This window comes from Mobula hypostoma, chromosome 8 (assembly GCF_963921235.1).
Source record: "Mobula hypostoma chromosome 8, sMobHyp1.1, whole genome shotgun sequence".
NCBI lineage: Eukaryota > Metazoa > Chordata > Chondrichthyes > Myliobatiformes > Myliobatidae > Mobula > Mobula hypostoma.
Window position 1 is genome coordinate 86,607,283 of NC_086104.1, and position 21,960 is coordinate 86,629,242.

Here is a 21,960-nt window from a genome sequence, read left to right on the forward strand (position 1 = left end):
TACTTTGCAAACTTCTGATGCTGAATTTTGTGGTAAGGACGCAGGAAAGGTTTTTTTCTGATGACTCTTCCATGAAGGTCATATTTGTGCAGGTGTCGCTGCACAGTAGAACAGTGCACCACCACTCCAGAGTCTGCCAAATCTTCCCGAAGGTCTTTTGCAGTCAAACGGGGGTTTCGATTTGCCTTTCTAGCAATCCGATGAGCAGTTCTCTCGGAAAGTTTTCTTGGTCTTCCAGACCTCAACTTGACCTCCACCATTCCTGTTAACCGCCATTTCTTAATTACAGTACAAACTGAGGAAACAGCTACCTGAAAACGCTTTGCTATCTTCTTATAACCTTCTCCTGTTTTGTGGACATCATTTATTTTAATTTTCAGAGTGCTAGGCAGCTGCTTAGAGGAGTCCATGGCTGCTGATTGTTGGTACAAGGTTTGAGGTTTTATGAAGCTTTGAAGTTTGCATCACCTGGCCTTTCTTAACGATGATTGTGAACAAGCCATAGCCCTAACAAGCTATTTAAGGTCTGAGACCTTGGTAAAAGTTATCTGAGAGCTCAAATCTCTTGGGGTGCCCAAACTTTTGCATGGTGCTCCTTTCCTTTTTTTCAATTCAAAATTGTACACAACAAAAATAATACACTACTCTTCCTTAAAATGTTGAAAAGAATGTTTCATCTTTAACTTCATGACTTTTGGAGATCAGTTCATCTTCTACTTACTTAACTATTCACAATAACAGAAATTTTGACCAAGGGTGCCCAAACTTTTGCATGCCACTGCAGGTTGATTCTACATATATACTTTCAGCATTCATTATGGGTCACCTTACCATTGAGAAAGCATTGGGACAGCTGAGAAAGAGCTTTAAGTTTCAAAACCAAAGCTACCTTTCCCGCTTCCACCTTTATCAAAGTTGAGGAATTTTTAGAGATTGGGGTAGATGTGAGTAATCTGTTCTCAATAGGTCTTCCAATTGACAAAAGCTTCTAAGAAGACTATGTGCCTCTATATTAAAAAAAAGTCTGTTGTTCTTCCAAGAAACAAGAGGATCAGACAGAAAAGCTATCAAGGTACATGGCCAGGTGTAATCTCTTAGAAAGGCACAGTAGGTTTAGGGAAGTGTTTGACTGATGTCTGTGCATCTTTTGTAAATGCATTAATAAATTTTAGCCAGATTTCCCAAGCTGTAAACCCTGACTCCTCATTCACATGATCGTCCACTGATTCCATGACCTCTGCTTCCAAGATGATAATCTGCACTCTCATCCGAAGCTCTCCAACTGTTCAAGATCTCCCATGGCACCCTTCACAATCTGCTGATGATCAGTCTGCCACAATCAAAGTTGATAGGCATTTGCAGGATTTCTGCAGCATCTGTGCTACTTGTTATGAGAGGGAGGGAATTTCTGGAAAAAAGTATCTCACAACTAATGTGGTAGACCGCATTAGAATTATATACATTATTTCTTTAACATCAGATACTGGAAATCCACAGCAATGCACACAAAATGCTGGAGAAGCTTAGCAAATCAGGCAGCATCGAGAGAAATGAATAAACAGTTGACACTTTGGGTCGAGATACTTCATCAGGACTGGAAAGGAAGCGGGAGGGAGCCAGAAAGGAAGGTGAGAGGAAAGGCAAGGAATACAAGTTAGAAGATGATAGGTGAAGCCAGGTGAGTGAGGAGGAGGAAGAAGTAAGAAGTTGGGAGGTGATAGGTGGAAATGTAAAGGGCTGGAGAAGAAGGAATCTGATAGGAGAGGAGAATGGACCATGGGAGAAAGGGAAAGAGGATGGGCACCAGGAGGAGGTGATAGGCAGGTGATGAAAAGAGAAGAGGTAAAAAGAGGCTCAGAGTGGGGAATAGAAAAGAGGGAAGGGGAAAGAAAAAATTACCAGAAGCTGGAGAAATCAATATTCATGCCATCAGGTTGGAGGCTTCCCAGATGGAAGATGAGGTGTGACTACTCCAACCTGCAACTTCTGCCATCTTCAACAGGACCTTACCACCAAACACATCTTTACCTCTCCTCCACTCTACACTTTCCACAGGGATTGCTCCATCCATCCCTTGTCCATTCATCCATCCCTATTAATCTCCCCCCTGGCATTCGTCCCTGCAAGTGGAAGGAAGTGGTACACTTGTCCATTCACATTCTCCCTCACCTTCATTTCAGGGCCCCAGCAGTCTTTCTAGGTGAGGCTACACTTCACCTGTGACTTTGTTGGGGTCGCCTACTGCATCCAGATGTGTCCGCCTCTACATTTTTGAGACCCAACTTAGATTGGGGGGCGACCGCTTTGTTGAGCACTTTCTCTACATCTGCAAAAAGTAGGACTTCCTGGTGGCCAGCCATTTTAATTTCAATCCTCCTCCCCGTTTCCATTCCGACATGTTAGTCCACGATCTTATCTCCTGCCAAGCTGAGGGCACTCTGAGGTTGGAGGAGCAACACCACATACATCATTTGGGTAGTCTCCAATCTGGTGGCATGAACATGGATCTCTCCAACTTCTGGTAATTCCCCCTTCCTCTTCCCTCGAGTTCCTCCAGCGTTTTGTGCATGTCACATAATTTCTTTTGCCTTTTCATGAGCAAGTACCTGACCTACTGGCCATTTCCTGGCTTTATACTAGCACCAGATTATCCTGCATCCAGTAGCAGAGCAAGATCCTGCACTAAGCTTGATCTGTGGATTTCAAAGGGGATTGCAGGGATTAAAAAAAAGGTAAAATTCAAACTTTGATTTTATCTCTATAATTCATTTAATGTCTGCAATTAGTTGTATTTTTGTTTTTTTATTCTTTTGTTATTTTTCCACAAAAGTTTTCTTTTGTGGGCAGGACTTGTTCTGGCCCAAATTTATTTCTCACTTGCACAAGTACGTACATGTATACTGTACATAGATGCAATGAAAAGATTACTTGCATCAGCTCTCAGGCAAATTGCAACATATAAGCAATTTTCACATGAGAAACAGAAATTAAACACCTCCCCCCCCCCCACAAGAAAGAACACAATTAGAACAAAAAATGTCCATTCTAGTGCAAAGGGATCATAATGTTTCTAAATTGTGGTGATTAGTTTTGCTGGTTGGTTCAAAAATTGATAGATTGAAGAGTAGTAGTTGTTCTTGAATCTGGTGGTGTGGCACTTAGGCTTCTGTACCTGCTGCCTGACAGTAGCTGTGAGGAAATGGCATGAACCAGATGGAGGGGATCTTTGATGTTGTGTCTTCTTATGGCAGCAGTACCTGTAGATACCACCAGTGGTGGGGAGGAATGTGCCATGAATTACTGGGTGGAGTTCACCATGCTTCTAGCATTCCCATGTATTCAAATTCTTTCATGAGTACATCCGTAGAAGTCTGTTATTGTGTCCATTCAAAGTATTGGCACAGCTTTTAGGCCTCATCTGTTGACTCCAGGACCGCTGGACCTTCTAGATTTAGTTGAGATACATTTGATGACCACAGGTTTTAAGTATGGGGTGTGGGCTTTTTGCTGTAACATCAGGGCTATCATACACAATCATTTTAGGCTTTTTACTTGCCTTCTCTTGTTAACCAGGAGCATCACTTTCAACTCTTCTAGTGATTCTAATTTGTCTCGCTGGGAATCTGGTATGAAGAATGAGTTAAGCAAAGTTTTTTCCAACTACACCTTGGAAAGATGAAAGCATCTTCACAATATCCATTCCTGCTTCATCAACAATCTCCTGCATTTTTCTTTTAGGTGATTTAAAATATCCTTCTAAAGGCATGACCACCTAATTCATCCCCCCATTAAGCACTAAAGCAAAATAATTGTTTAAAATTTCTGTCTTTCTTGTGATTTATTTTGTTTATCTTTAAGTGATGCTTATTGGAGACAGGAGCAATAATCAAAATGCTGGAAGAACTCAGTGAGTCAGACAACATCTGTGGAAGCAAATGAAATGTCGACATTTCAGATGAGGACCCTTTATTGGAGGGGAGGGGAGGGGGGGGAGCAGAAGTGTGAACCATTTGAAGGGTATTGACCTGAAATGTCGACTGTTTATTTCACTTCACAGATGCTGTCTGACCCACTGAGTTCTTCCAGCATTTTATTTGTTGCCTTATCTTGTACTATTTACATTAAGATGGACCCTTGACCACAGAATCTACCTTGTTGTGACCTTGCACATTGTTTACCTGCACTGCACTTTATCTGTGCATTTTATTCTGCATGCTGTTATTATTTTACCTTGTTATACCTCAATGTATTGTACCATGATTTGATCTGTATGAACGGTGTCAAGGCAGGTTTTTCACAGTATCTCAGTACATGTAACAATAATAGACTAATTCCAGTTCTATTTATTTTGGTTACAGTGGAATACCAATACTTTATACATTCCTTAATAATTAAACTTCTCCCACTCCATTTACCGCACTGTTTTTTTTTAGCTTTCCTAACCTCTCTGTGTTCTCTTTGGACACAATTTTCTTTGTTGTCTGTATACTGGACATCTGCCTTTATTGTCAGTTTTGTTCTTTTGTCATTATTAATTGATTTCATGTTGTTTCCTAATTTGTTCATTTAATATGAAGTTATATCAGAAAGTCTGAGCATTAACGGTGACGAATCGGACCCTCGTGTTTGCAATCGGCAAAAGGCCTCAAGGTATCTTTTTTAAAGTGAAATGTAGAAAAATAGACCCTAACTGAAACACGATATCACACAACCTAATGATTATCCCAATGCACCATAATATTATTATATTGTATATTTAAACATGTCTGTTATAGTATTTTGTTAAAATATACATGATTTCTAAGGACATCATGTATATAGCTTTTTATTATAAAGTCATAATAGTAGAATTAATTGTACATTGTTTTAAAGCAATGGAGCTTTGAAAATAGTTTTGTTATAACTGTGTGCATGGCAAAAGAATTTACTTAACATGAAATTATAGATAATACAACTTTTACTTTTTGGAATTCGGTATAAATGGTATTTTAACACAAAAAATACACATTAATTTTGTATTTCCTTCACTGATGAATGAAGATGTGTACTTATTAAACACAAAAGTGGAAATGGCTATTACAAAATAGCAGATGCTCATCTTTATGGGAATGGAAGTAGAATGTGAACTGCCTCTGAGAGTGCTAAAGGTGATGAACCTTATGGCTGTGAGAGATCAGTTTCACATGAGCAAGTCAATTAGCATTACTAGAAAAAAAATGTCAGTCTTTTCTCCACCTGCAGACTATGTTTCCTGCAAAACAGTGTTAGAAATTATTTGGTTCAGCATCAGAGGCTGCGTTCTTAATAAATCTCCCAATATAATAGCAATCTATCATTAGATTCAACAAAATATGATTAGAATTTCTGGATGACATTTCATGCTGTTTTTGGCTAAGCCAACTTCCTTACTGGATAATTTTAACCACCAATGTGCCACAAAATATGTTGGCTGGTTAGTGCCAACAACTGAGGACGTGACCTTAGTAGGCTTTCTATAACCTACAGAGCATTGTGACAACGTAAAACATAACTCTATATTTCTTCAAAGAATATCAACATGCAGTTTAATTTAGTTTGTCTTTCATTTATAAAATTATGGTACATTAACAGATCTACTATTGTCCAGCTTAGTCTCCAGGCCGAGATTAGATAATAATTCTTGCATGCATTTTCACACTCTTGCAGAGACAGGATTGGAGTCACCTGAATATTCCACTGTGGCAATGATTTACAATTTGTTTTGAGTTGCCTCTCAGTGAAAAATCAAAGAAGTATAACTGAGGTAAACTGTTAAATACATAAAATATAGAGGATTAACTGCTTCATATACTTAGTAATCTTCCGATACACTTTTTATTGGATCATTTGCAGCATTGTTCATATTGAGTCTGTTCATATGTTCACTAAAAAAAATGTATGGATTCTGAGAGATGGATTTTCACACAGTTAAGCGTGAAGTCATAAATTTGGACTAAAATTACATAAGAGTATAATTTAAACTGAAAAGTTGCCAGAGAGATTTGGGGGCCTTTGTACATGTATGTAGATGTCTGTTACAAAGAAATCATCATAAAGTCTAATGGTTTGTTAACATTTATAACTATAAATCTATAATACACAAGAGAAAGTTTAAGCAATAGATTTTTTTAGAAAATAAAATAAATCCTGTTAGACTACAACTAGAATAAAGCACTGCAAAATGTTGGAATAACCTTTTTAAAGGAAGGCTTCAAGGATTGAATTATAAGGTGAAGTAATAAAAACTACACTCATTTCATCTCATGTATAAAAGATAAAGGGCTTGCTTTATAGAATTTCAGCAAGAAATGATAGGGCATATGGAAAAATGAGTAAAAAAAATCTAGAGCAAATAATGTTTAAAATTAGAGCCAAGCCATTCAGGTGAGAAATGAGGAAGGACTTTCTGACAAAGTCAGTGTGCAGATTAGCCATAAATGTGAGTGGCCAGGCAAGCTCAAGGGACTCGAAGGTTTAGTCCTATTCTTGTTTTTTTATGATAAGGGAAAGGACAGGGTGTTGGAATTAAGTAGACCGATCTTACGGAGAGCTGGAACAGGTCCTAAGCATTGAATGGCCTCTTTACTGTAAATCTACAAATCCATGAATGTTCTCTGCATGAAGATGCATTTAATTGGATCAAAAAAATGTCAGATTGAGCCACTTTTAATATAGATTATTTAATTTTCAAATTTGTTGAGGTGTTTTGTAGCCCACTAGCAAATAAAATCAATGTTCCTATCTAGTAATTAATACTTACATACTCCGGTTTTTCCTTCTGCCTATCCTGACAACGCATTAATCCTGGTTTAGAAATATGCAGGTAATGGTATTCTCCTGGCAGATTACATTCTGTGTTAAAATAAGGACAAACACAACTTACAAACTTTTTTCAAATAGTAGGAAAATGAAAATTAAAACAGAAGATAATATTTAAATCATAATGAATAATTTTATACTGAATTTTATAGCATTGTCATTTAAACAAATGTGGTATGGTAGCATTTGGATTTGATCTCAAGTTCCTATTCTCAATAATGTTATTGTGGCAATTCAGGCAAGGTACTGGGTAGGGGGTATATATTAGATGAACTGATCCAGGCAATTCCCAAAAGAATGGGGGAGAAATTGGAGAGAAACCTAACCCAAGATAACATTCAGGCACTTCCCAGCTGCTGTCACAGCCCAAAACTGCAGAGGCCTGGAGCAAGTCACCCACCTGTCCTCATGACTGCAATTGGCATGAGACCCATAGTGACTATAAGCTAAAGGGAGAATCTCACCTTTGAATAAAAAAAACTGTCAAAAACAAGTATCACAGAAAAATAATGCGTTTTTAAGGTCTGCTGTATGAAGCTGAAAATGAGAAATTATTCTAAGAGGGATTTATTTTAACAATCTCATGCTTCTTCCCTGCTGTGTGCTACCAGCAGGATCACAGCTGTCATGGTGCTTCTGTGAATATGCTCCATACTGGAACTTGATTTAGTAACAAAGCTTGAAAAGATTGCACTTTTGTTTAATTTCCAATGGAAACATATTCACTATGCTTTACTGAATTAAATAAAAATTATCATGAAAGGTATATTTTCAAGCACTGCATTCAATGCAAGAAGAGCATATTGTGTTTATCTAATTGTTTATCTCATTAGTATGCACTTCAGTGGAGATATTGCATTCTGTATAAGGTTCTGGGGTGGTAATCGCTGGATTCTTTTAGCAAGGAGTATTATCAGTAAAATACAAGTTAAGGGAGAGGTAGGTAGGGTAAAAGTAGTTATAGAGAAATTGGCTTAAAAGAGAGTTAGTGAGGAATTTATAACCAGCAATCTTAAGTTGGATTCATCGTTTTTATAATTCATAAAAATTCTAGTAGAAAAACAATCTTTTCCCACAAACTGACAGCATATGCTTTCATTGCTCTAAGAACATGATAGTGATCTCTGTAAATGTGGGAATCCAGAAGCCACAATTAGTACTTATGTTCTTCCCAAATATGTATTATTTAGCAACTTCTTGAACATAATCTTTGAAATTAAGTGAACTGTCAAGATTTTCATGCATTTATGATCTATTACTGTAAAAATTCTTGAAATATTCTGCTCAATTCTGAAATTGAGATTGTAATAAACAAAAATGGTGCATGAAAATATCCAACTTTATAGGTGTTGATTACCATTTTTCTCATGTTTATTTCACCATTTGGTGGGGTTTTTTAAGTCTGTGATACCGCAGCTACTGTCTTAACTTATTTTATGTTCCAATCTTTATTCTTGCTTTTTTTTAAGACTTATCTTCAGTGTGATTGCCTGTTCAATCTGCTGGAAGTTAATATTGTTGCTGAGCATCAATGATCTTTACAACTGGTATCTAATGTCAGAATAGGTAACTAAGTCTTTGTGGACAGCTTCCTTACAGGCCAGCAGTTAGTATCATCACTTCAATGCTGATTGCTGAGGTCAATACAAGTCTGAGTTAGCAAATTAATTTCTGGCCTTTTTTTTCTAGGTTGTTTAGTTTTCCAAGAGATACTTCTTGAGGAAGCAAATAGTTTCTGTCAAGTGAGTGTGATCTTAAAACATTTAAGGAACCTGTATAGTAAGGATACTGTAATGAAAATTAACATTTAAAGTTATATATTGCCTTTCAGGATGATATTAGCATTTTGAATATGTGCTTCACACAAGAATAGATATTCTAAAATAAAGTTATATTACACTTCTTGAACTTCAGTACAAAAATAAGTAGCACTCTTAATATTATAATTTAAAAATTTTGAAAAAATATTTCTAATAAAATGGTCATGATTTGAGACTCAAGTACATTGATGGTGATTATTATATTAAGGACCGATTATGCTCAAATTCTCAATGAAGACAGATGCTAGCTTCTTCTTTGGTCTCCACACAGCACAGCAGAGCTTTGTGATTTCCTATTTTAACTCACTTGCTTCTAAATGCCAGATACATTTTTAATGTTAGGAAGCTAAGATTAAAAAGGGCTTAGAGCAGAACAATGAGGCTTGATTCCAATGAAATCTGTGCAGCCTGTGTAACACAATCATTTAATTTGCAGTAGTATTACCATATTCTGCTTCCTTTTTAACTAGGATTCATCTGCACCAAATTTAAATTTCACTAGGCTCAGCAGATGCATGCTCGGCCAATTTTAATATGATACCCTGTTCAAAGGTGTCAAACATTTACTAGAAATAAGGCATAGGAATGAAGCAAGATTATTGCTATATAGGTGATGGAGAAAAGCCTGTGTGACTGAAATAAGATGTTAATGAGGTGTTATATTGAGTGAGATGACCAGATGTAGCATGTTGACTACAGAAATGACATAAGTAATTGCATTTCCAGCAAGCAGCTTGAAGTGTTAACCAATGCCATGATTACAGATTAATATGAAGAAAGAACTTTAATTACTACAATTCAAGTCGCTTAGCAATAAATTTGGTGAAATTTTCCAACTGGCTATAACTATTTAACTGGACATAATACTCCTTTACTTCATCCAGTAGCAACTATAAAATCATTTGCTTTGTAATTCTCCCTAATTCAAGTATAATTGGCAAGTAAAAGCATAGAAAAAAACACAAGAAAGGTCCAAAAATATGGTGAATTGGCACAAAAAAAATCCCTGGAACTTAACTTAATTATCATTACTGTTTGTAAATTAGTCAAGGTCGATCAGAAAGTTTGTCTTTATCCTGTTTTTTTTATATAATGGAATTTCAGCTGATATGACATTAGATTCTTGCTCCAAAATGTTCTTAAACAAATGAAATGTAAACACTTACCACCAGTAGTCTACAAGTTAAACAATAGACTTTTGGCAAAATAAACCATTCACTAATCTATGTGCAGAGAAGATTTATAATGAAGTACAAAAGAAAAGATGCTTAGCAGGTCCAATCTATTAGCAAAAGAACTTTTATGCCATTTCTAAGAAAATTGAAGGCATGGCCTAAGATGGTATACAGTATGTGTCTAGGAAGTCCACTTAATATGTGGAGCAAGATTATTGCCCTACTCTGCATATGGCACAATATTACAAATGTGCACATCTGCAAAACCATACCCATCTTGAATGCAACCTATTTTCAGCATTTTGTTTGTAAATAACAATTTAAAGGAACTATGCAACAATTTACCAGCAACATTGATGAAATTAAGGCATAGAACACTAGATGAACGTCTGTAACCATTTCATTCTAGATTTACAGTATGGATGATGGACATTTTGCAAAAAAATTGTTCCGTGAACTAATTGTCTTCTGCATGAAATTTGAATAGTTCATAGGCATTTAGGAATAGAGCCAGGAAATTTAATATCTTTTAGTTTGTTCTGCCATATAATAAGGTTATGCCCAGTCTATCATAGATTTATACCACAACCTTGGAACCTTTGGTTAATAAATATCTATTTCAGATTTAATAATAACAATCAACCCAGAGTCAACAATTATATCTGGAAAAGAGTTTGAAACATCTACTACCCATTGCATCAGGAAATGTTTTGAAACTTCACTCTTGAAAGATTTGGATCTAATTGTTTAACTGTACCATTGTCCCACTCTGTTTACACAGTTCCCATTAGTACCTTGAATACCTCCATTAAACCAACCCTAAAAACATTCTGAATTCGAGGGAATGTAACCTACTGTACCTTCCTTAACTTCTCTTTAAATTTACTAGTTGAGTTCAATTATCATTTTTGGTAAGTCTGGAGCATACTCCTCTTTATGCATGCTACATTTTCCAAATTGAATCACTCAGAACTGTTCACTGTTTTTCACAAGTGGTCTGACTACAATATGCTGTTTCTTCCAATCCCAGTTTGTAGCTCTTGCCATCAGTTGCATCGCCTTCACTTTTTATTTTGTAAGTTTTTTTTGCTGATATAGTCTATACCTTTTCTTGGCAGCTTTAGTTCTTGTCTCTTAACCATGTATCATGTTAAATTCTTTATTGACATTTCCTGATTTTCTATAATCTAATCCACTAGCAGATTTGCACAATTTAATGTGAATAGTATCAGTCTCACTGCATACAATTGAACCTTAGCTGAGTGTAGAATCTTTGCTGCCATTTTGTCTCCTTCCCTTTTGAAATGCTACATTGAACACAATCATATAATGATTACTATTAGATAAATGATCAGAAAATTTGGTTTATTGCTCATTATCAAAACTAATACATCTTGTTCCTTTGCTGGTTACAGTGAAAGTGATTGCAAAACAATATCCTGAATAAAATCAATAAAATTGTCATCTTCCATCATTTCATTCTTTTTGCCACTTATACTCCTCAGTATAGTTCTCACTGCATTGGAAGGAAAACAGTGCTGTCTATTTGTGAAAGACCAAATCCAGAAAAAAAGTACAAAATTATGATCATTTCTAGTCATCTTAGTGCTACAAAGGAAACACAACCCCCAAGGCTTTTCATCAGAATTGTTAATGGCAGTGACATTGTTTTAGTATGGAATTCTTCCCACTGAATTCACAACAGTATTTTAACTTCGGGTTTTAGCCTTTTGGCATGATTTACTCACTGAACAACCAATGATTATTGCAACTTCCCTGAAATTGTGCTGTGTGAAGGGCTAATCATATTTAAACTATATTTTACCATAGCTAGTCCAAATCATTCTGCAGCCTCACTTCTATTCACAAAAGGCTATTCCTTTTTCTCACACAACCTCAGTCACATGTTCATTTCACAGATTATATTTTCCATGAGAATCAGTTAGTAATACAGTGATTTCAATCCTTTAGTCTTCAATCCTAAATTATGAAAAACAAGAAGCTGCTGGAATTATTCAACAAGAGAAGCAGGTTTACCTCTCATCATGGAATCCAGAGTGGGTAAGGGTTTTTGCAGCAATTTCCTCCCATCTATGCTAACATTCATACAAATGTCCTGAATCAGATTGAACCTGGTACCTTTTAACTGTCTGTAAACATTTGCAGAGATCTTAAAGTATTTACGTGTTTATGCATTTTAGTGTTTTTGCTTTTTACAAGTTTCAAAAGCTATTAAAATTTAATTTATTAAAAATACTTTTGACATCTATAATAAAAAAAAATCCTAGTATTCATACACCCAGCTTACACCCAGTCACAAACGTGAGAAAATCTGCAGAGACTGGAAATCCAAGGAAACATACACAAAATGCTGGAGGAACTCAGTAAGTCAGGCAGCATCTACAGAAATGAATAAACAGTCGATGTTTCGGGCCTTGTTCAGCACCCCACAGCCTCCAACCAATCAAGACCCTGCTAAATCACAGAAACCCCTATCGACGTTCATGAACAAGGCTTGAACTGATATCAGGCCACAACTTCTTGTCATGTGCACTGCATTAGGTAAGTACAGGCTTTGTTAGTTTACCAGTGGTGAGTGATGGTGGTTGCAAATTCTGGGCAAATTTATTACAAATGATTTACAGACTCTTTGAATACAATTTCAAATATACAGTATTTCAGCAACATACCTCTGACTTTGCATCCAGTGTAAGTGGGAACAAGGAGATCTAGCTCTGCCGGTGGCTGAGTCATTTGTTCCAGAGTTGGATCAAAGAGATGCAGCATGAGTGCAGCTAGCTGAAATCCAATTTCCTTTGAATTAAAATTTTCATGATACCACTGGTCAGCATGATAACGACGAGAGTATTTGGTAAGTGGTCCTGCAGCTCTAATTGTTATGTCATTGGTATGAAAAGTAGAGTCAATTACTAGTTTTCCATCAAAGACCAGGCAAGCTTTATTTATGGCCCTGAAGGCATCATAATCCACTTTCTTCTTGTCAAAGTTAAAGAAAGCCTGTAAAAACACAAAAACATATTAATCTAAGACACTGTTCTCCATACTCTACAAATCCAACATTCCAGCTTTAACCTACTGCAGTTTATGAGAATATAGTGTATTCAGATTGGATTTTCAGTTTATAGCTGCATTGAAATTTTCATCATTGACTATGACAGTCCAGGACAAAAATCAGCAAACATCATAATGTGCTCCCTTCAAGACTATTTTTCCCCCTCTAGCTTTCAGTGCCCTGGGTCTGTAAAACTGAAATATAGTTTTTTTTCTTTAAATAGCTTACTAAATATCCACATATAACAAACTAAAATATAGCTTACCAATTTTCAGCTTCAATACGTTTTGAACACACTTTGAGAAGGACATTAACATTCCATTAGATATCATTATTTTTTTTACCTTTCTACAAGCCTTCAATGATTTAATTTGATGTTTACCTAAATTTCGCTGATTTCCTGTGATTTGACTCCATGCATTACATGAGTTGCACATTTGGATTTTAGAATATACTAGTATTATAATGTAAAAAGTACTTACTGCTGTTGACCACTAGGGTTTATACACTGACTGCTTATTCCAACTATCTTTTGCCAATTCACTTATCATTCAAAGTTTATATTATTTATAACACATTATGATTTTGAAAGTCCCTCTTTCTCAAACTCTATTATTAAATTCATAGATATGATTACAATTTGAAAGCACAGATTATTAACTACTGTTTCTCAGTAAATGGCCTGTTATCAGTTCTAAAACACCTTGATCTAATAACTCTTCCAGAATACAAGTTGAAAATTCACTGCCACAGCTAATAGTGCTTCTCCCAATTTACGTGAAAATTAAAATCACTCATTATAACTATATAGAGCCCTGATAAGGCTCCAGCTGGAAAATACTTTGTTCCCCTGTCCATGGAAGAATATAACTTGAAGATCAAAGAACTGCAGATCCTGGAAATCTGATATAAACACAAAGAATTGGAAATTCTTAACAGATCATATAGCAGTGGAAAGAGAGAGAATGGGAGAGCAGGCAAGAATAAGAGAATTAATACTGCAGGTCAATGGCTCTCCATCACAACTGTAGAAATGAGAAAAGAAGCTTATTCTACATTGCAGAGTTAGCAGTGGGGGAGGGGGTGTTAGGGGAGGTGGAGAAATTGTGTTCTTCAATTGCAAAGGGATTATACTTGGTAGGGTGGAGATATACTCAGTGGCCAGTTTATTAGGTACGGAAGTGGAACCCAGTATGGTCTTCTGCTGCTGTAGTCCATCCACTTCAAGGTGCATGCAAAGATGCTCTTCTGCACACCACTGTTGTAGCATGAGGTTATTTGAGTTACTGTCACCTTCCTGTCAGCTTGAACCAGTTTGGACTTTCTCCTCTGACCTCTCTCATTAACAAGGCGTTTTTGCCCACGGAACTGCCGCTCACTGGATTTTTAAAAATTCTTTCCACACCATTTTCTGCAATCTCTGTAAATTTTGTGTACCACATTCCCGAGGAGTCATCAGATAGCGTAGAGGGAGTTTAAAAGAAGTAAGTGGGGACAATTGACACATATTGCGCACCACAGTCCCAAGGAGTCATCCGATTGTGTAGAGGGAGGGAGAGTTTAAACAAAGCGAATACTTAAAAGAAGTAACTGGGCTAGTGTTGGAGTGAGGAATTGAGGCTTCCGTTCATTGAGGCTTTACAGAGGAGAAGTATTGGCCATAGGGGTTGTGTAATAATATTTCATTAATATTTGAGTAATATGGTAAATATATTTTTTGATTAAGCACTCTGTAGTTTACAGAATTCATTATGGGCTATATGTAAAAGTACGTGAATGGCATATATCATTATGCCACCTCATTATGTGTGCGCCTCAATGAAGTAAAGCTACATGAACGTGAGTTATTCCTGGCTCCTCTGTTTTTTCTTTCAATTAGTTTTGCGTCTTGGAGTTACAAAACATAATAGTTGCAATGAGTAAGTTTTAAATGAACCAGAGCCAACTGCCTACCTGTTCAAGCACAGCAAGACATTCAAGTTGGAAAAAAAGATGCTACTTTTTTTTCCGGAAGAGGGAGAAAAAGATGGTGGAGTTAAAAAAAAAGGTATAAAAATGGATGAAATCATGGGTTCATAAACAGTGAATACCAGGCAATAATAATAATAATAAATAAATAAAGCAGAAATACCTGGCTACATCAGAAAGATAGTCACATTTGATTGCACAACAGGTAACTGGCTGATGTATACTAAATGAATTGAGCAGTATTTTAAAGCAAATGGTATAGCTGATAGGAAACCAGTGCATATTTTGCTGAGTGCAATTTGTAAAAAGCATACAGTTTACATAGAAGTTTAACTGCTCCAACCAAATCAGCCAATATCAGCTATGCTGATCTCATGAAAGTAATGTAGGAACATTTAGAACCAAAACCATTGTTGATTGTAAAAACATTTTAGGTTTCCTTTTGATTCAACTTATGAAGGGGAATCCATTTCAGCTTATGTAGCTAAATTGAAGAGATTGTCCATGAATTGCCTGTTCAGTGATGGGCTTAATGATGCAGTGAGAAATTGTATGGTTTGTGGAATCTAACAAGAAAACATTTAAAAATGGCAACTAACTGAAGCATAATGTGTATTTCAAAGAGCAGTTGGAACCGCTGTATCAATGGAAACAGCTAACAAAGATGCAATTGAGTTGGAGTCAGGATTGACAGTGAGCTTGAATAAAATTACAACGTTTAAATGGAAACCTGCATGGCTGAACAAATAGTGTTACTGTTGTGGCAGGGGCTCACACACACCAGGCCAATGCAGGTTTAAAAGTGAAACTTGAAGCAAATGCAACAAAGTAGGACATATGTAAATCGCATGTCACGCAGACAAAAATAAATGGACAGCTCAGGGAAGAGAAAAAGAATAAAAAGTCAAGTTGTAGTTTCAAAAAGAGCAGTAATCTCCATGCTGTTGATGTGGTAAGTCATGCCTAACCTGTCTGATAGAGTTTTTCAAGGAAGTTACCAGGAAAGTTGTCTACATGGACTTCAGTAAGGCTTTTGGCAGGGTACACATGGGACATTGGTCAAAAAGGTTCCATTGCTGGCTATTTAAGATAAAGTAGTAAATTGGATTAGACATTGGCTTCAAGGAAGAAGCCAGAGAGTGGTTGGAGATGCTGCCTCCCTAACTAGAGGCCTGGGACTAGTGGCATGCTGCAGGGATCAGAGCTGGGTCCACTGTTATCTATATTAATGTTCAGGATGGTAATCTGGAAAACTGGATCAGCAAATTTGCAGAAGATACCAAGACTGGGGGTGTAGTGGACAGCGAGGAAGACTATCAAAGCTTGCAGTGGGATTTGGACCAGCTGGAAAAATGGTCTTAAAAAATAGCCGATGGAGCATAATGTAAACAAGTATGAGGTGTTGCACTTTGTGTGGACCAACCAGGGTAGGTCTTACCTGATGAGCAGTAGGACACTGAGGAGTGTAGTTGAACAGAAGGATCTGGAATACAGATGCATAATTTCTTGAAAGCTGCGTTACAGGTAGATAGGGTCGTAAAGAAAGCTTTTGGCACATTGGCCTTCATAAATCAATGTATTGAGTACAGGAGTTGGTATGTAATGTTGAAATTCTAAAATATGTTGGTGAGGCCTAATTTTGAGCATTGTGTGCAGTTTTGATCACCTACCTACAGGAAAGATGTAACTAAGATTGAAAGAGTGCAGAGAAAATTTACAAGGATGTTTCTAGAACTTGAGGACCTGAGTTATAGTAAAAGGTTGAATAGGTTAAGACTTTATTCCCTAGAATGTAGAAGATTGAGGGGAAATTTGATAGAGGTATACAAAATAATGAGGGGTATAGGGTAAATGCTAGCAGGCTTTGTCTACTAAGGTTGGGTGAGACTACAGAGGTCATGGGTTAAGGATGAAAGGTGAAATGTTTAAAATGAATATGAGGGGGAAATTCTTCACTCAGAGAGTGGTGAGATTGTGGAATGACCTATCATCGCAAGTGTGGATGTTTCTATGATGTACTGTTCTATGATTCTAGACATTGTAGAATGTGAAAATCCCAGGAACTCAGCAGTTTGAGATAGTCAAACCACCCCATCAGGCACCAACAATCATTTCATGGTCAAAGTCACTTAGGTCACATTCCTTACCCATTCTGATATTTGGTCTGAACAACAACTGAACCTCTTGAACATGTCTGTATGTTTTTATGCATTGAGTTGCTCCCACATGATTGGCTGATTAGATATTTGTATTAATGAGCAGATGTACAAGAGTATCTAATAAAATGGCCACTGAGTGCAAGGTGACACAATGCTTTCAAAGCTAACTAAAGCAGTTAGAGAGGGAATTAATAAAAAGAAGCATGGTGGGGGCGGGATATACCATTGGTTGCAAATCTTATTCAAAAGAGGATGTTGGAAACATCCAACAGATAAATATTATGGGGAGAAAAACAGCTTTTATCAGAACTGCCATAGTTTTTCCTCTCTATAGATACTGCCTGATCTGTTGGTATTTTTTTAACCTTCTCTTTGTTTCAGATTTCCAATAGTTACAGTACTCTACCTGTCACAGATCCAATGTTTTTTCTTTTCATTCTTTCTTTAAATTCCTTTATTCATATATCATTTAGATGGCTCTGAAGTTTAGTTTAAGTTTAATTGTCATTCAATCATACATGAATACTCATGAATATAGCCAAAGAAAATAGTGTTACTCTGGGGCCAAGATGCAAAATACAATACCAACAGTCACATACAGCATCACAGCATCACAAAAGGCACATACAACACATATAAGATAGTAAGCACATACAAGATATCAGTAAAATACAGTCATAAAAATAATACAGTCTAGGATCCTGAGTCCATGAATATTGTAGCAATCTGTAATCAAACACAACATGGCTCGTCTTCTGCCAGTTGAACACTGGGGCAGCAATGACTCTAGCTTGGATGCCTTACCATACTGTCCCCGCTCGAGCATACTGTCTTTGACGTCTCTCTTCTAAGTGGCTGTAAACAGACAATACCGTGGCTTGAGGACTTGTCCTCGCTATGACTGAGGACATGTAGCTCCCCCACTGTCTGCCAACAAATCAGTGAATCGGACTTGCAGTATTCCACATTAACAACATCCAACAAGGTTTTACGATCACAAGAAAAGTGTCTAAGCTGATCACTTGCTGTTAGACTGCACACCTCCTTTGTGCCTCAACTTCTCTGATGCCTTGCTGATGCAGTCAGCAGCATGAAGTCCAGCTCCTTCAGTTTCTCCACCAACAAGAAACTTGTTGATGGGGTAGACCTGCAGTACTTTAAGTTCTTAATGTCCAGCTGGCTCTTGTGATCATAGAAATATGCTTAAAAAAGAAAGTAACCCTTTTGGTTGACCCTGTAGAAGCCGCTACAATTGAACGCGCCGCTGTCTGATCAGAAGATTTGAAAGCCTTGTGCCACCTGGACAATTCCATTGCTTCTCTCCATCACTCCCTCCCTTGGCATCTTAAAATGCACTTCTTTTCTCACTCCAGTTCCAATGAAAGATCATTGACCTGAATTCTTAGCCCACTTTCTCTTTGCATGGAACAACGGAATATTTCCAGACCTTGCTGTTTTTATTTGAGTGACCAAGCTAGCTATAATTTAGAAGAACAAAAGGCACAATAATTTAAATGTACAAAATTCTTATCTGGCTTGACGAAGTAAATGAAGGGATAATATTTCTCCTGGATGGAGTATGAAGGGAAGAGGGTGTCAGCCATACATAGAGTCATAGAGTTATAAAGCACAGAAACAGGCCATTTGGCCCAACTCATTCCTCACCTACCGTGTTGTCTACTTGAGCCAGTCCCACTTCCATGCATTTGGGCCATATCCCTCTAAACCTTTCCTATCCATATATCTGTCTAAATGTATTTTAAACATTGCAATTATTACTGCCTCTACAACTTATTGCAACTAATTCCATATATCCACCACCCTCTGGGGAAAAATTTGCTTCTCAGATCCCTCTCTCACCTTAAACCGATGCCCTCTAGTGATAGACATAGGAAAAATTACCAAGATCAGAAGGAATTTTTACACGGCGAATAATAAAACTTCACTAACCAAAAAAGTTGTGGAGGCTCAGTCTCTGAGTATGTTCAAGGCAGAGATTGATTTTTTTTTTGGATATTTAGGGAATAAAACATTAAGGATAACATGAAAGTGGCACTGAGGTAAACTTATTACATGGCAGCACAGTGTGAAGGGCCAACTGAACTATTCATGTTTGTACTACTTAAATTTTTGGCATGTGCTTCTTCCTTGTATCCCCTTCCCTGTAACTAAATCAAATGATCTGTAGACTGTTCCTCCTAGAATCCTTCATCTTTTGCTGTACCTTATATCTGCCAGTATTATATCCTCCAGCTGATCAACCATGCTAAAATCTCTTTATTCTGGTACTGTAATCATGTTAACACTGTAATTTATTCTAACAAGTTCCTTGACATTTTCAAAAGCTTTCCAGTCTGGGATCTTTGATTTGCAACTATACCGAGCTTGTAATTAAATTTATACAAGACGTACTATATCGTCCCCTGATTTATGTTTCAAACTCATTATTTCTTAAACCCTAGGCATTTTTTAAAACTTTAATCTGTATCATTGTCCTTGCCCAATCCAGTTGTTCTGTTTCTTGCATTTCATTAAAAGAAGGAAAATAACAGCCAGCCAGTTGAACTGTGGTGAAGTTCTGGTTATTGCCCAGCAGCCACTGATTTTGCCACAATAGGTGAAAGACATAGGTGCAAGATTTAAGGGAAGAAGTTTTGTCTAATTCGGAATTGGCAGTGAAAGAATATTTGGCTTGAAGCTAAAAGACCAGGATTTGTAAATGGCTGACTTCTTTTCCACCCATAATTAACACATATAAAGTGATTAGCCATACTATCAGAAGTGCAGGCTTACACTACCCAGATTTTTAAATTAGTCAGTTACCCCAGAGGAATTATAACGATAGGAAGGTCTAATATGTGTGGAGCATAACATGTAAGTGAAATGCCCTGATTAAGATTTCTACTGCTAAGCAGTGTGGTATTTTATTCTAGCAGTTTTCTGTAAAAGCAGTGTGTCCTGCTGGTAGTGTATTTTGATTTTGGCTAAAGATAAAGGGCCATGTTGTCCACCGAAGGAATGTTGTGTCAGCCAATCAGGATGGTGGACTGTAAAGAGAAGTTCTAGAGACAGCTGGGTGAAGAGAGATTTCTGATAGACAGTGGTCAGGTTCGTGGTCTTTTGGTGGGAGATGTGGAGAGGAGAGGATCAGGGAAGATGCCTGGAATATCCTATTCAAAGGAGAGAGCCTAGTGCCAGGAGTGTTTTGTACAACAAAGGAGTCCAAGAAGGGAAGTTCTATCTGTGAGAATACAGTGCTGTGAGTAAATGGTACACCCAACCACTACCGAAATGAGCTCCAACATTTATGTGCACATTTAGACAGGTTTATCTGTAATGGGCCTTTTTATTAATTTTCTTTTCTTTTTCCTATTAACTGTTTAATAAAGCTGAAATTGGTAAATACATTTACTTTAAAATTTTATGCGGTGCACAATCTGGTATTTTTTGCCGACTCATAATTGTGTATGGGCAACCAAGAGAAAATTTGCAGATGCTGGAAATCCAAGTAATACACACAAAATGCTGGAGGAACTCAGCAGGCCAGGCAGCTTCTATGAAAAAAATGTATAGTCGATTTTTCGGGCCGAAACCCTTCGGCATGTCTGGAGAAAAAACGCTGAGGAATAGATTTTAAAGGTGGGGGGGGAGGGGAAAGAGAAACACCAGGTGATAGGTGAAACTTGGAGGGGGAGGGATGAAGTAAAGTGCTGGGAAGTTGATTGGTGAAAGAGAAAGAAAGAAAAGGGGGGAAGAGCACCAGAAGGGGGCGATGGGTGGGCAAGGAGATAAGGTGAGGGAGTGAAAAGGGGATGGGAAATGGTAAGGCGGGGGATGGGGTTGGAAGGCATTACCAGAAGTTAGAGAAGTCAATGTTCATGCTATCAGATTGGAGGCTACCCAAACAGAATATAAGGTGTTGTTCCTCCAACCCAAGAGTTACCTTATCATGACAGTGGAGGAGGCCATGCATGGACATATTGGAATGGGAATGGGAAGTGAAATTAAAATGGTTGGCCACTGGGAGATCCCACTTTTTCTGGCGGAAAAAGCATTCACTAATGCATCAATCTTGTCATAAACTTTTATGTAAACGTACATTATTGTAGAATTACCTGCAAGTTAGTAAAAAAAAATTATAATGAATAATCATTATTCTGAGGCTCCTACTTCCCATGGCTAGACAATTTATGTTATACTGAAGTGACTGTGGAAGGTGCAGAATGAGCAAAAGACACCCGTCTCTTATGTTTCCCAAATTTTCTGCTTTGTTCCTTCAAGTACATTTAGGTTTTCAAGACATTATCTGGAATCAGCTGCCACATGTACATGTTTCAGGCCGTCCTCTGTTATATATTCTCAGAGAGGTTTATATGACAGCTTCTAATGCATCTAATTGTAATTCCCTCATCTTCACTTGCAATGATTATAACTTACCACACATCTAAGTATCAGTGGTTCAGAATCAGTGGTGAAAGATGAAACGGTTATATGACCATGGACCTTCCCATTGTTCCACTTGGCGAGGAGACAGTTAGAGTACACAGAAACATTAGCCTTCTCAAGTGCTTTCTCTACTGCAGTTTCTATTACAGGATTGTCGAAACAACTGGTGTTAGAACTTGTAGGTGGTTTCAACAGATGAATGAGAGAGCCATCAATTCCAAAAGACAGGATTGTATTCACTGTGATGTAAGCCTCAATTGTATTCCCATATACTAAGATATTTCCTGAAAAGGAATAGGAATGATAAAGAATGCATGTAAGTATTTTTAAATAAATATTTAATTGACAATAATGTGATCTCATTTTGAGGTACTATGGAGTACACGTAGAGTACCATCCAGAGGATATAGTGGGGAGCCAATTTAATTTTTTATGGTTTAACCATCATTAGAATACAGAGAATACCAATCCAAATTGTGCTC

The 21,960-nt window shown here is 37.2% G+C and overlaps 1 protein-coding gene across 1 annotated transcript in view; it reads right to left on the bottom strand.

Annotated features, from left to right (window-relative positions):
- The window catches only part of cfap61 (cilia and flagella associated protein 61), a 187,128-nt gene that overhangs the window by 27,004 nt on the left and 138,164 nt on the right, over positions 1–21,960 (bottom strand). The window contains exons 21-23 of the mRNA XM_063055117.1: positions 21,470–21,762; positions 12,523–12,850; positions 6,779–6,870 (exon numbers count right to left, since the gene is read on the bottom strand). Coding sequence (XP_062911187.1) covers positions 6,779–6,870; positions 12,523–12,850; positions 21,470–21,762 — 713 coding nt within the window. The remainder of the gene's footprint in view (positions 1–6,778; positions 6,871–12,522; positions 12,851–21,469; positions 21,763–21,960) is intronic.